The sequence below is a fragment of the Panulirus ornatus genome, chromosome 45 (genome assembly GCF_036320965.1).
Source record: "Panulirus ornatus isolate Po-2019 chromosome 45, ASM3632096v1, whole genome shotgun sequence".
NCBI lineage: Eukaryota > Metazoa > Arthropoda > Malacostraca > Decapoda > Palinuridae > Panulirus > Panulirus ornatus.
The window spans coordinates 5,132,851-5,150,350 of NC_092268.1; the positions used below are offsets into that span (position 1 = coordinate 5,132,851).

General features: G+C 46.9%; 1 protein-coding gene across 11 annotated transcripts in view; it reads left to right on the forward strand.

Annotated features, from left to right (window-relative positions):
- NfI (Nuclear factor I) overlaps nt 1-17,500 on the forward strand; it is a 264,071-nt gene that overhangs the window by 103,092 nt on the left and 143,479 nt on the right. For 5 of the 11 annotated variants that reach the window (XM_071688057.1, XM_071688059.1, XM_071688063.1 and 2 more), the window contains exon 1: nt 9,397-10,293. The exons of 5 other annotated variants lie outside the window; for them this stretch is intronic. In XM_071688057.1, coding sequence (XP_071544158.1) covers nt 10,177-10,293 — 117 coding nt within the window. In that variant the 5' untranslated portion in view covers nt 9,397-10,176. Of the gene's footprint in view, nt 1-9,183; nt 9,339-9,396; nt 10,294-17,500 lie in introns of those variants that run through there. One more of the 11 variants, XM_071688068.1, reaches the window with a different exon arrangement.

Sequence of the window (17,500 nt, forward strand, 5' to 3'; positions counted from 1 at the left end):
TATCGTTGCATCGTACAGTCATGTCGTACCGTCGTATAATATCGTCGCATCGTACCGTCGCGTCGTACCGTCGCGTCGTACCGTCGTATAATATCGTCGCATCGTACCGTCGCGTCGTACCGTCGCGTCGTACCGTCGTACTTCGAGGGGTCGGAAGAAACGTTTGACCGGGGGTAGGAGGAGGGTTAAGGGGGGGGGGGAGAAGCGGGTCAGAGGGAATTGGCGCGAAAACGACTTGGCGCGAAGGGCTTTTGGCTGGAACCATCTTGGCGGGAGTTTTGGCGGGAAACGTGTGGGTTTCGAAGCCTGGCTCCTTGCACGGCCACCTGCCACCACGGTGGACTGCCTCCTGGAGGACGTGTTCCTGGCTGCCAAGAGATTGACGTCGGGAGGTGGGTTGGTGGCTTTCCCCACCCTTACCTCCCCTCCTTCTCCTCCCCTCTCCTCTCCCCTCTCCTCTCCCCTCCGCAGCAAGGCCGGCCAGGAACCTTCTCCCCCTGTGTGTGTGTGTGTGTGTGTGTGTGTGTGTGTGTGTGTATGTGTGTGTGTGTGTGTGTATGTGTGTGTGTGTGTGTGTATGTGTGTGTGTGTGTGTGTGTGTGTGAATGAAAGGGTTTTTTTTTGATGTCTTCGATTCCAGGGTGACGTAAGTCTCTCTCGCCGACCCCGTGCGTGGTGTGGCTGGCCCAGAGAGTGAGTGACGAGAGAGAGAGAGAGAGAGAGAGAGAGAGAGAGAGAGAGAGAGAGAGAGTTATCGTAACGGTCAATCTTCGTGTGGTTCGTGTCCTCACATATAAACTACTGGAAGCAGCTGCAGCCCCACGCACACACACGCTCTCTCTCTCTCTCTCTCTCTCTCTCTCTCTCTCTCTCTCTCTCTCTCTCTCTCTCTCTCTCTCTCTCTCTCTCGTCCGGCAAGGCGATGGAACCACACACCTGTTCATGCCTGTAGAACATAGAGAGAGAGAGAGAGAGAGAGAGAGAGAGAGAGAGAGAGAGAGAGAGAGAGAGAGAGAGAGAGAGAACCAAGTTGGTGGACTGAAGGGAATGGTTTGATGGGAGGTGACTTCATATTTGGACGCGTGTCACACATCTCTACATATTAGGGAAATCCTTTTCAGTTGTGCTTAAAAAAGGAATTTTCTTCTCTCTTCAATATTCCACATTTTCTTTTTTTCTTTGTCGCTGTGAAACAGTTCACAAACACTGAAGTTTATCGCAACGACAGTATTTGCATACGCCGCTGCTGCCACAAAAGGCGAAAATCAATTTATTTTTTCATTTTCATCACTACATGTCTAAGCTCCATCAGTCAGCTGATCTATGTTTACATTCAGTCAGCTGATCTGTATTTACATTCAGTCAGCTGATGTGTGTTTACCGTCTGCCAGCTGATCTATGTTTACCATCTGTCAACTGATGTGTATTTACATTCAGTCAGCTGATCTGAGTGTACATTCAGTCAGTCAGCTGATCTGAGTGTACATTCAGTCAGTCAGCTGATCTATGTTTACCATCAGTCAGCTGATCTGTGTTTACATTCAGTCAGCTGATCTGTGTGTACATTCAGTCAGCTGATCTGTGTGTACATTCAGTCAGCTGATCTGTGTGTGTACATTCACTCAGCTGATTCTTTATTTGATGTCAGTCAGCTGTTCAATGTTTACATCCGCGGCGATGCTGGAGAAAAAAGATCCACAATTTTATTATTAAAATCTCCCTTGATGTAAAAGAAATATGTATAGGATGAAGTATAACTTTATAATATATAAGTAATGGAAGATGATGTAATACGATGCTAATATGTTATACCGATTTGACGTTTATATATATATATATATATATATATATATATATATATATATATATATATATATATATATATATATATATATATTTATATATATATATATATATATATATATAAATATATATATATATATATATATATATATATATATATATATATATATATATATATATATATATATATATATTTTCTTTCAAACTATTCGCCATTTCCCGCATTAGCGAGGTAGCGTTAAGAACAGAGGACTGTGCCTTTGAGGGAATATCCTCACCTGGCCCCCTTCTCTGTTCCTTCTTTTGGAAAATTAAAAAAAAAAAAATAATGAGAGGGGAGGATTTCCAGCCCCCCGCTCCCTCCCCTTTTAGTCGCCTTCTACGACACGCAGGGAATACATGGCAAGTATTCTTTCTCCCCTATCCCCAGCGATATATATATATATATATATATATATATATATATATATATATATATATATATATATATTGCTCGGCGGCCATGTTCGGCCAGGCGAACAAGACGAGGCCTACCGGAACATCAGGTGTGGGTTGGTCGGTGTTCGTATTTACCGTAATGTACATTATGTGAAGTTACCGTCGGTAAAGGATATATATGAATATATATACATTTGATTTTTTTCTTGTGATTTAAGAGTTAATCTGTCGTATGATAATGAGATGTGGAGAGTTGCAGGAGAATGTGTTGTGTCACACGTGGTTTAGTGGTTTATTCTGGTCGGGTTTTTAATGCGCCAAACACGCACACATGTATAAATGGGCGGCGAGTCTGTGTACTTTATATGTGTCATTAACATGCCAGGGTATGTCTTTTGGCAGGGGGGGTAGGGGGGGTCGTAAGGAGTGTTGAGAGAAGGGTCGTAGACGTTAGATAATTGTATCTACGTCAACTCCCCCGAGCAAGGCTGTTACGACCCTCGAGCACGACGGTACGACCCTTGGACACACGACGGTACGACCCTTGAACACACGACGGTACGACCCTTGAACACACGACGGTACGATCCTTGAACACACGACGGTACGACCCTTGAACACACGACGGTACGACCCTTGAACACACGACGGTACGACCCTTGAACACACGACGGTACGTCCCTTGAACACACGACGGTACGATCCTTGAACACACGACGGTACGACCCTTGAACACACGACGGTACGATCCTTGAACACACGACGGTACGAACCCTTGAACACACGACGGTACGACCCTTGAACACACGACGGTACGACCCTTTAGCGTCTTCTTCCGTCCGTAATCGTCTGTCCATGTTAATGTGTCCGTGGACACTAGCCACGCCCTGTCCCTTCAACCTAACCTGTCGTAAACTTAAGTACACAACTTAATTGCTACACCTGTGTCCATATGAAACTTAATAACAACAACAACACAGTTGTTTTCACAACTCCTGTGTACATGGATAACACAAGACTACATAGAACTCCAGTGTGGATAAAGCCGGAGTTATATTACAGATATATAGAGAGTTATATCACATATATAAAGTTATATATATGATATATGAATAAAAGGCCTAACTTGGATCTTAAACCTTACCCTTAACTTAATACAACTTGGCCTCTGGGAACTTAATACAGCTTTATTTTCATGTATTTTAACAAATATTTGCTTACATTTTTATCTGTTAGCATCTGTATTACATTGCAGATCGTGTCTGTACCACACTGTAGTCAGTTTCTGTACTACACTGTAGTCAGTTTCTGTACTACACTGTAGTCAGTTTCTGTACTACACTGTAGTCAGTTTCTGTACTACACTGTAGTCAGTTTCTGTACTACACTGTAGTCAGTTTCTGTACTACACTGTAGTCAGTTTCTGTACTACACTGTAGTCAGTTTCTGTACTACACTGTAGTCAGTTTCTGTACTACACTGTAGTCAGTTTCTGTACCACACTGTAGTCAGTTTCTGTACTACACTGTAGTCAGTTTCTGTACTACACTGTAGTCAGTTTCTGTACTACACTGTAGTCAGTTTCTGTACTACACTGTAGTCAGTTTCTGTACTACACTGTAGTCAGTTTCTGTACCACACTGTAGTCAGTTTCTGTACTACACTGTAGTCAGTTTCTGTACTACACTGTAGTCAGTTTCTGTACTACACTGTAGTCAGTTTCTGTACTACACTGTAGTCAGTTTCTGTACTACACTGTAGTCAGTTTCTGTACTACACTGTAGTCAGTTTCTGTACTACACTGTAGTATGTTTCTGTACTACACTGTAGTCAGTTTTTGTACTACACTGTAGTCAGTTTCTGTACTACACTGTAGTCAGTTTCTGTATTACACTGTATTTAGTTTCTGTACCACACTGTAGTCAGTTTCTGTACTACACTGTAGTCAATTTCTGTACTACACTGTAGTCTGTTTCTGTACTACACTGTAGTCAGTTTCTGTACTACACTGTAGTCAGTTTCTGTACTACACTGTAGTCTGTTTCTGTACTACACTGTAGTCTGTTTCTGTACTACACTGTAGTCAGTTTCTGTACTACACTGTAGTCAGTTTCTGTATTACACTGTATTTAGTTTCTGTACCACACTGTAGTCAGTTTCTGTACTACACTGTAGTCAATTTCTGTACTACACTGTAGTCTGTTTCTGTACTACACTGTAGTCAGTTTCTGTACTACACTGTAGTCAGTTTCTGTACTACACTGTAGTCTGTTTCTGTACTACACTGTAGTCTGTTTCTGTACTACACTGTAGTCAGTTTTGTACTACACTGTAGTCAGTTTTTGTATTACACTGTAGTCTGTTTCTGTACTACACTGTAGTCAGTTTCTGTACTACACTGTAGTCAGTTTCTGTACTACACTGTAGTCAATTTCTGTACTACACTGTAGTCAGTTTCTGTACTAAACTGTAGTCAATTTCTGTACTACACTGTAGTCAGTTTCTGTACTACACTGTAGTCAATTTCTGTACTACACTGTCGTCAGTTTCTGTACTACACTGTAGTCAATTTCTGTACTACACTGTAGTCAGTTTCTGTACTACACTGTAGTCAGTTTCTGTACTACACTGTAGTCAGTTTCTGTACTACACTGTCGTCAGTTTCTCTGGGGTTATCATTCCCTTACCCCTGATACTCTGGGGTTTGTCGAGTTTTAATAAAAAGACTGTTGACGAGCGTGTCTGCTGTTGTGTGGTGGCGCTACAGGGGGGACGTGGGCAACTATCTTGGTGTGTTATGTCACTGGGTGCGATTGAGACGCGTTACGGCACGTCTTGTAACACTAGACGGGGTTCGGGGACGAGTAATGTAACACACTCGTGTGTGTGTGTCTGTGTAACACACCTTTCTGTAGCTTCGTCACACCCGTCTGTGTAACGCCCGTCTGTCTGTGTGGTGTTGCAGTGTGTGTGTCTGTGTAACACACCCGTCTGTAGCTTCGTCACACCCGTCTGTGTAACGCCCGTCTGTCTGTGTGGTGTTGCAGTGTGTGTGTCTGTGTAACACACCCGTCTGTAGCTTCGTCACACCCGTCTGTGTAACGCCCGTCTGTCTGTGTGGTGTTGCAGTGTGTGTGTCTGTGTAACACACCCGTCTGTAGCTTCGTCACACCCGTCTGTGTAACGCCCGTCTGTCTGTGTGGTGTTGCAGTGTGTGCGTGTGTGTGTGTGTCTGTTACACACCCGTCTGTTGCTTCGTCACGTGTGTGTCTGTGTGGTGTTGCAGTGTGTGTGTGTGTGTGTGTGTGTGTGTGTGTGTGTGTGTATGTGTGTGTGTGTGTGTATGTGTGTGTGTGTGTGTATGTGTGTGTGTGTGTGTGTGTGTATGTGTGTGTGTATGTGTGTATGTGTGTGTGTGTGTATGTGTGTGTGTGTGTGTGTGTGTGTGTGTGTGTGTGTGTGTGTGTGTGTATGTGTGTGTGTGTGTGTATGTGTGTGTGTGTGTGTGTGTGTGTGTGTGTATGTGTGTGTGTGTATGTGTGTGTGTGTGTGTATGTGTGTGTGTGTGTGTGTGTGTGTGTATGTGTACTTGCTCTGTGTACGTATAAGACGACCATCCGTGGCTGGGTGTGTACTTGGGGACAGACCATATCACCACTCAGCTCTTACGTACGTATGAAATGTTCGTGATTAAACCCCTCCCTCCGGGGGTTTAGCTTCATAAACCCCAGACAGTATTCTTCATAAACCCCAGACATTATTCTTCATTAACCCCAGACATTAGAGTCTTCGTATTTACCCTAGACGGAAGTGTTCATAAACCCCAGAGATTTTGAGTTTGCATAAACCCCACATTAGTGCTCATAGACCCCCAGAGATAAGGGGGTAAGTAAACCCCAGATGTTAGAGCACATGTTTCGCAGAGAGATTGCGTAAACCCCAGAGATTGGTGGTCATACACCCCAGAGATTAGTATGTAAAACCCCCCCAGAAATTAGAGTTCAGGACCCTCCCCCAGAGATCAGGGTATCATAGACCTCAGACTCCCTCTCTGGAGGTCTGTGTCTGTTGGTCCGTGAGGGTCTGTGCCTGCGTGTCTGGGGAGACTACGTGGGGTGTCTACTTTTAGTGGGGTGTGGGGAGGAGTGGGGTGGTTATTGGGGAGATAATGCGTGGACTGGTCCGGTAGAACTTATTTTAGGCCTGGGTGACTTTAAACTCCCCACCGTCTCCCCAAGGAGGAGGAGGGGGGATGTGTGGGGGAGATATAGATATATGTACGTAAATACCCTGTGTTGGGGGTGGGGAGAGGGGAGAAGGAGGGGAGGGGAAGAAAGTCCAGGTCATAGAACACCCCTACACCCCCCACCCTCCCCTGGTGTTGTACCATGGGGGAGAGGGAGAGGGGGAGGGTGTAGATGTGTACAACGTGTGTGTGTTTGATCGAGTGTTGGGGAGGGGGGAGGGGTGTAGTGTATCGTAGGGGGGAGGGGGGTGTAGGGAGGGGGTGAGTAGATGAAGGTGTAGTGTAGTGAAGGAGAGGGACGGGTGTAGGGGGGGTTGGGTGTGTAGTGGGGTGTGGGGGGAGTGGGGTGTATCGTGAAAGCAAAGTGAAGGTGTCATGTTAGTGAGAGAGAGAGAGAGAGAGAGAGAGAGAGAGAGAGAGAGAGAGAGAGAGAGAGAGAGAGGTTGTAGTGAAGATGAAAGAGAAAGAGAGAGGTTGTAGTGAAGAGAGAGAGAGAGAGAGAGAGAGAGAGAGAGAGAGAGAGAGAGAGAGAGAGGTTGTAGTGAAGATGAAAGAGAAAGAGAGAGGTTGTAGTGAAGAGAGAGAGAGAGAGAGAGAGAGAGAGAGAGAGAGAGAGAGACGTGTGTCTGTCTGTAGTGATGATGACATTGTAGTGAAGATGAGGGCACGGCGAAGATGGCCTGACCTGACCTGACCCGACCCTCGAAGAACGATCCAAGGCGTGCCATTGAAGGCGACGGTAGGGAGAATAGGAAGGAGCCAAGTGAGGATTTTCCTTATTTCCCTAGTGAGGTTAGTCATCTCCTCCTGGCGCTGCCTGGCTCTCATGGGAAATAGAGATTGCGTGAAAGATAAGAATAGTGAACATATATACAACTGATGGTGACACAGTGAGCACTGTAGTGATGATGGTGACAACATTGTAGTGATGATGGTGACACAGTGAACATGGTCTAATGTGCTGAGTCATAATGGTGTTGGAGGAGTGTACAGTGTCTGGTGTATATATGGTAGCGGGTGTAGCGAGTCTGGTAGTGTAGATGGGTAGTGTAGATAGAGAGGTAGGTGTGTAGCATGGTAGGTGTACTACACCCTGGTAGTGTAAACTGGTAGTCGCGGGGGAGAGAGAGAGAGAGAGAGAGAGAGAGAGAGAGAGAGAGAGAGAGAGAGAGAGAGAGAGAGAGTGGGGTACCTGCAAGGGGGGAGGGGAGGAGGGGGGGATGTTGAGGGTTGCCTGCGCCCGCGCGTGCGTGCGCAGGTACGGGACTTGTGCCCAAAATACCCCAGGACGCCGGGCGCTGGGGGCCCCCCTCCCCCCTTTACCTCCCCTCACACACACACACACACACACGCACACTTGGTCTCCCCCTACACTCCTCCTATATATTCTCCCCAAAATCACCCCTTTCCTCCCCTCTCCCCTCCCCACCAAGTCGTCCTCGTCGTTGCATGGTGCGTCGTGCCCTGTTGTGGAGTGCGTCGTGCCCTGTTGTGGAGTGCGTCGTGCCCTGTTGTGGAGTGCGTCGTACGCTGTGGTGGAGTGCGTTGCGCCTTGCGTTGTGGTGGAGTGCGTTGCCTCTAGCGTCGTTCTAGAGTGCGTTGCGCCTTGCGCTGTTGTAGAGTGCGTTGCGCCTTGCGCTGTTGTAGAGTGCGTTGCGCCTTGCGTTGTTCTAGAGTGCGTTGCGCCTTGCGCTGTTGTAGAGTGCGTTGCGCCGTGCGCTGCTGTGTTGATGGTAGTGTAGTATTCTACCCACAACACAACCACACCTCACGCACTCTGTGTCGCCGTTCGTGTGTGACCGTCGTCGCTTCTCCCCCCCACTGGAGATGAGGGGAGAGGGTATAGTTGAGGGGAGGGGGGAGGGGAAATAAGGGGAGGGTGGGGGGTGTCGTAGTGGTAGTGTTGGCAGACTTGGAGTGTGTTGGCACTGGGTTGGGGGCAGGTTGGCAGGTCTCGCTGGCACGAACAGCACAGAGGATCAGCTGGTTAGGAAGAAGGGGAGAGGAGGGAGGGGAGAGAGTGTGTCTCTCCCCTCCCCTTCCCATTCAAACCCCCCCTCCCTCCTCTCCCCTCGAGGAGGAGTGAGGGGAGGTAAACAGGGGGTGATCGTGCCCCTTGGGCAGGAGTTGAGATGTGTGTGTGTCTGTGGGCCCCCCGTCCCCCCCAGATGTTGGGGGAGTGTTGGGGCATGAGGGAGGGAGAGGGGGGGGGGGGGGTGTTGGTGGCGCTGCTGTGTAAGCGGGCTCGGAGTGTGTCTCGCCCCCCCCCCCCCGGGGGGGGGGGTGTGGGGAGGTTATTTCCGCCACACACCGGGTCTCTCTCTCCCTCCCTCTCTCCCTCCCTCTCTCCCTCCCTCTCCCTCCCTCTCCCTCACACCAGAATATCTCGCAGCAGAGCCCCACATAGCACCATCACCAACCCATCTCTCCACCTCCTGCTCCTCCTCCTCCAACAGCATCTCCAACACTGACGAGTGGTGGGGGGTCGTCGTCGCCAACGCCAACGGCATCTTCTCCAACACTGACGAGTGGTGGGGGGTCGTCGCCAACAGCTTCCCCTCCCCCGTCGCCAAATCCCCCAGCAGGAGCTGGGCACACACACACACACACAGCTTTTGGGGGCGCCCCGCCCCGCCCGCCGCCGCCCCCTCACACACACCCCCACCTTAATCTCACCTGGCCAGGTTCACCTGTTGAAGAAGCCAAGAGGACTTGACCGAAGAGAGGGAGAGAGAGAGGGAGAGGGAGAGAGAGAGGGAGAGAGAGAGAGGGAGAGAGAGAGAGAGAGGGCCAGGATCTTCTCCCTCCACGTCCCTCCACCTCCCTCACTCCACCACCTTCGTGTGGGCAGGTGAGATACCCAACCGCGCTCGCTCGCCCGCGCCCGCACCCGCAGGCGGCACGAGGCCACTCTCCTGCCGCAGGCGACGCGCCCCACACACACATGGTATACGTCTCCGACGCGTCGCTCTGTGTGTGTGTTCCTCCCGACGCGTCGTACCGCCGGAGGATGACGCTCATTCAAACGGGGCCCAAGTGAAAGCATTCCTTTGCTGGCGTCGTGGTAGTGTGGCCCCCTGCCCCCCTGGCCTGTACCGGGCCCTCCTCTGACGTCGTGGGCCCTCCTCTGGCGTCGTGGTAGTGTGGCCCCCCTGGCCTGTACCGGGCCCTCCTCTGGCGTCGTGGTAGTGTGGACCTCTCTCTGGCGTCGTGGTAGTGTGGGCCCTCTCTGGCGCCCTGGCCCTCTCTGGCGTCGTGGTAGTGGTGTGGGCCCTCTCTGGCGTCGTGATAGTGGTGTGGGCCCTCCCTGGCGTCGTGGTAGCAGTGTGGGCCCTCCCTGGCGTCGTGATAGTGGTGTGGGCCCTCTCTGGCGTCGTGGTAGCAGTGTGGGGCCCTCTCTGGCGTCGTAACGCAAGACCAACTCGTCGAACCCCAGGATCTGTCTTCGAAGCCTCCTGCGTGTGTACGTACGTGTGCCTCATCACGGAAGTGTACGCACCTCCCACTTCGATTCCCCCTCCGTTCCCCCAGGGTGGGTTTTGTGTGCCACCAGTCCACTACCACCAGGGATGTGGGTACCGACTGGTGCGTGTAGTGGGTGAGTGTGAAAGGAGGGGAGGGGGAGAGAAAAATAAATAAGTAAGAGTTCGTGAATGCTAAGTGAATGCGTTATAGTGTCTCACACTTAAATGGTGAACATGGACGGTGAAGCCTTGAAACCAGAGGCCTTCCTCACTACGGCGACCACAGCCACCCTGGTCGCTGCTCGAAGCCCTCCCTCGTACCCGAAGGTCGCCGAGGCTACGGTAGGTGGTTCCCTGCTTTTCCCCTAGGGCGTCACGTGAGTGCGGGAGGGAAGGGAAGGAAAGGGAGGGAGGGAGGGTCGTCGTCTGTAACGACCCTCCTCCTCCTCCTCCACCTAGTCCTCCACCTCCCCTAGGGCCCTATGCAGAAAAATTCTTAGATTTCTACTTAATTTTATGCTTAACTGAGCAAGTGACTTAAGTGCCACACACACAGAGAAAAGGACTAAGCACGATGCTTAGCAAAACTTAAGCATAATATTTAAGAAGTATTGAAATGCAGTTTTGAGTCAAAATATTTGTCGTCTGCTAAGCAAATAGTTCAGCGTAGGGCAGCTTACAGATACATGCTCAGCAAAATTCTTAAAGTTAAGTAAAGTTCTTAGGGTTTAAGCATACTTAAGCATTCTAAGAAGTTATCTGCACACGGCCCCTTGCTGGTGTCTTAAGTTGTTCAAAGTGATTTGAGTGAGAGGGTCGAGTTTGTTGTTGTTGTTGTTGTTTGTGTTGTTGGGGGGAGGGGGGGGGGACACGTAATTACCGGTGGACACGTAATTACCTCGTCGCATCCTTGTTACGTTCCCACGGGTCATTCGGGAGGGCACACGTACAGTTCCCGTCTTGGGGTGGGGGTCGAAGGTCGGGGGGGGGGGGGCGCTATTCTCACCCCCTCCCCCCCCCCCCACACCGTTGGTGTCAGGTCATCAGTTTTCGAGATGACCTGACCACCCCCCTCACCCCCAGAGGTGCCCCCCCAGACACCCCAGACACCCCCATGGTCCAGGTGAGGTGGTGGTGTGCTCTCTCTCTCTCTCTCTCTCTCTCTCTCTCTCTCTCTCTCTCTCTCTCTGAAGGTCATGTTAGGTCATCTGTGACCCTCACCCCACCCAAGCTGTTTTCGTCGTTTCAGGTCACGCCCTCCCGGGATCCGAGCGATGAATGTCTAGGTCACGCTGTGGGTTAGGTTGGCCTTCCCGAGGTCACCTTAGGTCATGGGGTGAAGGTCACCGGCGCGTTGGTCTGCGCTCGGGTCATGCATGACCTTCGGTGGCAGGGTTTTATATGGGGGTCAAGGAAGGTCACCTTCGCCGGGCTATGTGTGTGTGTGTGTGTGTGTGTGTGTGTGTGTTGGGTCACCTTGACCTGGGGTCAAAGTGTTGTATCCGTTGTCCCGGGTCATGACCTTGCGACTGAACCACCTCCTTCAATTCAAGGTCAAAACGACCGTTGACAACCGGGGTCGTTAGTACAAGCTGAGCCAAGTAAGGGTCGTTAACTCCAGCTCATCTTTGAACACATCGGCCTTAAGGGGGTTTAACAAGGTGATTAAGTACACAATTTGAAACTATCGTTCATATTTTTAAGGTCAATTAGGATTGACCTGATGTGTTCTGAATTGGACACAGTACAAGAAAGTGGGGCCCCCCACGAGTGTTGAGCTAATTGCACAAGGTAATTGCACCCCATTTTCTTTATTTTAGGGGCGTAAATTGACAAGGGGTGTTTTGCCAGCAACTTATTCGTGTTTCGTTGTAAATTGATTATTCAGTAAGTGAATTATTTACATATAGATTGTAAAAAGGGGGTCTGTAAATTATCTGAATTTCAAATCTGTTTTACTCTGAGTAAATGATTTACATGTAGATTGTAAAAGGGGGTCTGTAAATTATCTGAATTTCAAATCTGTTTTACTCTGAGTAAATGATTTACATGTAGATTGTAAAAGGGGGTCTGTAAATTATCTGAATTTCAAATCTGTTTTACTCTGAGTAAATGATTTACATGTAGATTGTAAAAGGGGGTCTGTAAATTATCTGAATTTCAAATCTGTTTTACTCTGAGTAAATGATTTACATGTAGATTGTAAAAGGGGGTCTGTAAATTCTTTTAATTTCAAATCTGTTTTACTCTGAGTAAATGATTTACATGTAGATTGTAAAAGGGGGTCTGTAAATTATCTGAATTTCAAATCTGTTTTACTCTGAGTAAATGATTTACATGTAGATTGTAAAAGGGGGTCTGTAAATTATCTGAATTTCAAATCCGTTTTACTCTGAGTAAATGATTTACATATAGATTGTAAAAGGGGGTCTGTAAATTCTTTTAATTTCGAATCTGTTTTACTCTAAGTAAATGATTTAACAAGTAGATTGTAAGAAGAGGGGGTGTGGGTGGTCTGTAAATTTTTACTCTTAAGTAAATGATTTACAAGTAGATTGTAAAAAGGGTGGGTCTGTAAATTGTCATGGTTACTTCACTATACGTTGTGTTGAACTGGGGGTCAAACTGACCTGACCTTAAAATGGTTATTGGGTCAGTCTTGCTGTGCCTTTTAAACGTCTTAGGTAAAGGGGGAAGAGGTGCATTTAAATAAAGGGGGAAGAGGTGCATTTAGATAAAGGGGGAAGAGGTGCATTTAAATAAAGGGGGAAGAGGTGCATTTAGATAAAGGGGGAAGAGGTGCATTTAAATAAAGGGGGAAGAGATGCATTTAAATAAAGGGGGAAGAGATGCATTTAAATAAAGGGGGAAGAGGTGCATTTAAATAAAGGGGGAAGAGATGCATTTAAATAAAGGGGGAAGAGGTGCATTTAAATAAAGGGGGAAGAGGTGCGTTTAAATAAAGGGGGAAGAGGTGCATTTAAATAAAGGGGGAAGAGATGCATTTAAATAAAGGGGGAAGAGGTGCATTTAAATAAAGGGGGAAGAGGTGCATTTAAATAAAGGGGGAAGAGATGCATTTAAATAAAGGGGGAAGAGATGCATTTAAATAAAGGGGGAAGAGCTGCATTTAAATAAAGGGGGAAGAGGTGCATTTAAATAAAGGGGGAAGAGGTGCATTTAAATAAAGGGGGAAGAGGTGCGTTTGAATAAAGGGGGAAGAGGTGCGTTTGAATAAAGGGGGAAGAGATGCATTTAAATAAAGGGGGAAGAGATGCATTTAAATAAAGGGGGAAGAGATGCATTTAAATAAAGGGGGAAGAGATGCATTTAAATAAAGGGGGAAGAGGTGCGTTTAAATAAAGGGGGAAGAGATGCATTTAAATAAAGGGGGAAGAGATGCATTTAAATAAAGGGGGAAGAGATGCATTTAAATAAAGGGGGAAGAGATGCATTTAAATAAAGGGGGAAGAGATGCATTTAAATAAAGGGGGAAGAGATGCATTTAAAAAGAGAGAGAGAGAGAGAGAGAGAGAGAGAGAGAGAGAGAGAGAGAGAAGGTAAACCAAGGTAAACCATCCCCACACCACGTAAACCACCCCACTGATTGGCTGTTTGAGGGGAAAGGTGTCGTGTTCTAACGGTCAATCCTCGTGTGTGTTGGTGTCGTGTTACACACAAACTGCCGGAAGCTGTGTTACGACCCTGCATAGCCTTGTGGAGGAACCTCGTAAGTTCAGGGGAGTCCACCCTTACCCTGCTGCTGAATGTAGCGCAGCCTGGGACATGCTGTATCCCGAATATTTCCACAACTATTTGAGCCCGGGACACCACACCCCCTTTCCCCCCCGGAAATAAACCCCCCCTCTCCATTCCCCCCCCACACACACCCATTCTCTGGGGGGGGGAAGTGGGAAAAGGGGGGGAGGGGGGTTGTGTTGTGAGGCGCAAACAGCCAGGTTGGGTTGTTAAAGAGGTTGTTAAAGAGGTTCTTAAAAGGGGTAAGGTTGTAGTCTGGGGTTCAGGGGTTTTTAGGAGAGGGGGGTTGTTTGGGGGGGGGTCGTCACGATGGTAACTGCCAGTCCTGACGCACAACCTGACCTGAAATGACCCATTACAACCTCACTAACAACCCCGTCGGTTGTTAAACCGTAAACCCTTGAACCTCATTTTGAAAACCTTGTCATAACCTAACCACGTCGACCCTTGAGTGACCTGGCCTGACCTGACCTTGACCCAGCCGATGAGATTGGACGGGGCCGTGTCAAATGCTCTGCCGCAGGTCATCATCGCAGATGACCTGACGACATAGAAAATGGGATGCCGTCGCCTGGGTGAGGCCGGTACAGACGAGCAATACGTCACAGGATAATTGGAATTCCCAACTCACGTTTTCATTTCCATTTTCGTCCGGAAATGGTGTCAATACATCGGCAAATTGGGTTGTTTTGTTGTACGTCACAGTGTTGCCGCCACCACACACTCGGTTCTCTCTCTCGCGATTACAGTGTTGCCGCCACACACACACACACACTCGTTTTCTTTCTCACTATTTACACGAATTTTTCTGATGCGTTTTCAGTCTGCGTGGAAGCCATTCGTCTCCTCCTGGCGCTCCCTCGCCAAAAGGGAAACTACTGCAAACTTGAGGAATAGAGAAGGGGCCAAGTGAGGATTTTCCCTCTTAAGCTCAGTCATCTGTTCTTAACGCTACCTCGCTAACGCGGGCATTGGCGATATATATATATATATATATATATATATATATATATATATATATATATATATATATATTCCTGACGATGTAATTATAGGAAAGCGCTTAACGCATCCTATTTTCTATTTCCTTGTGGTTTCTACCCGCGTCTTACATAAGAACACTCGTTTTCATAGGACGCATGATGTCCTCCAACAGCCGGGATTCGAACCCAGGAACTTATGCGTGGTACGCGGGATCGCTCCCGCTAGGCTATGATCGCCCACCTAATAGGGAAATTTGACTGTTCGATTGTTAGTAATTGAATGACCTTCGTCACACGTCCACGAGCAACGGGGTTTAAAACGGTCAAACCCCATCAGGCTCATTTCCCTGGCGCGCGCACGCGCGGGGTGAGAGGCGTGCTGTTTCATGTGTGGCGGGGTGGCGACGGGAATGGATGAAGGCAGCAAGTATGAACCTGTACGTGTGTATATATGTATATGTCTTTGTATGTATACGTTGAGATGTATAGGTATGTATATGTGCGTGTGTGGACGTGTATGTATATACATGTGTATGTAGGCGGGTTGGGCCATTCTTTCGTCTTGTTTGCTTGCGCTACCTCGCTAATGCGGGAGACAGCGACAAAGTATAATGAATAAATAATATTCTATATCCTTGAGGGTTCACCTCTTTTGTGACACAGATTTTGGAAGTGTTTACGACCTTGATGTGTTCAAAGATGGATGATAGTGACCCGGGTATGCCCTTTCCTATCATCAAGGTCGAGAGATGGAAGGTGCCAGAGGGTTGTGATGTAATCTCTCATGGTTGTGTATGGTTATAGTTGTAGGTTTTGATGTTTGTGTGTCTGGCTCACATATATACTATATGTGTTTATAGGTCACATATTGATATGTACAATGTGTGTTTCAGGCACATATGTAGATATATAGTATGTGCTAATACTTCACATATAGATCTATACTGTGGGCTTTTCTGGTTCACGTATAGAGACATATAGCATGTGCTTATAGTTCACATATAGATATATATATACAGTGTGTGTTTCTCTGTCTCCTATATAGAGATACAAAGTATATGATTATAGCTCGGATATAGATCTATACAGTGTGTGTGTTCCTGTCGCATGTATAGATCTATGTAGTATGTATATTGTAGTTCACGTATAGAGCTATACAGGATGTATTTCTAACTCGTGTATAGATCTATGTAGTATGTATATTGTAGTTCACGTATAGAGCTATACAGGGTGTATTTCTAACTCGTGTATAGATCTATGTAGTATGTATATTGTAGTTCACGTATAGAGCTATACAAAATGTATTTCTAACTCGTGTATAGATCTATGTAGTATGTATATTGTAGTTTACGTATAGAGCTATACAAGATGTATTTCTAACTCGTGTATAGATCTATGTAGTATGTATATTGTAGTTCACGTATAGAGCTATACAGGATGTATTTCTAACTCGTGTATAGATCTATGTAGTATGTATATTGTAGTTCACGTATAGAGCTATACAGGATGTATTTCTAACTCGTGTATAGATCTATGTAGTATGTATATTGTAGTTCACGTATAGAGCTATACAGGATGTATTTCTAACTCGTGTATAGATCTATGTAGTATGTATATTGTAGTTCACGTATAGAGCTATACAGGATGTATTTCTAACTCGTGTATAGATCTTTGCCCGACCGTCTATTTTCGTGGTTGCCACCTTCTATAAGTAGCTTGGGACAGATGTGTGTCTTCCTCTATGTACCACTCAGTATAGCACTATATGATGCCCTGAAGTTCACCTCAGTATAGCACTATATGATGCCTTGAAGTTCACCTCAGTATAGCACTATATGATGCCCTGAAGTTCACCTCAGTATAGCACTATATGAAGCTCTGAAGTTCACCTCAGTATAGCACTATATGAAGCTCTGAAGTTCACCTCAGTATAGCACTATATGATGCCCTGAAGTTTACCTCAGTATAGCACTATATGATGCCCTGAAGTTCACCTCAGTATAGCACTATATGATGCCCTGAAGTTCACCTCAGTATAGCACTATATGATGCCCTGAAGTTCACCTCAGTATAGCACTATATGATGCCCTGAAGTTCACCTCAGTATAGCACTATATGATGCCCTGAAGTTCACCTCAGTATAGCACTATATGATGCCCTGAAGTTTACCTCAGTATAGCACTATATGATGCCCTGAAGTTCACCTCAGTATAGCACTATATGATGCCTTGAAGTTCACCTCAGTATAGCACTATATGATGCCCTGAAGTTCACCTCAGTATAGCACTATATGATGCCCTGAAGTTCACCTCAGTATAGCACTATATGATGCCCTGAAGTTCACCTCAGTATAGCACTGTATGAAGCCCTGAAGTTCACCTCAGTATAGCACTATATGATGCCCTGAAGTTCACCTCAGTATAGCACTATATGATGCCCTGAAGTTCACCTCGGTATAGCACTATATGATGCCCTGAAGTTCACCTCAGTATAGCACTATATGAAGCCCTGAAGTTCACCTCAGTATAGCACTATATGAAGCCCTGAAGTTCACCTCAGTATAGCACTATATGAAGCCCTGAAGTTCACCTCAGTATAGCACTATATGAAGCCCTGAAGTTCACCTCAGTATAGCACTATATGAAGCCCTGAAGTTCACCTCAGTATAGCACTATATGAAGCCCTGAAGTTCACCTCAGTATAGCACTATATGAAGCCCTGAAGTTCACCTCAGTATAGCACTATATGAAGCCCTGAAGTTCACCTCAGTATAGCACTATATGAAGCCCTGAAGTTCACCTCAGTAT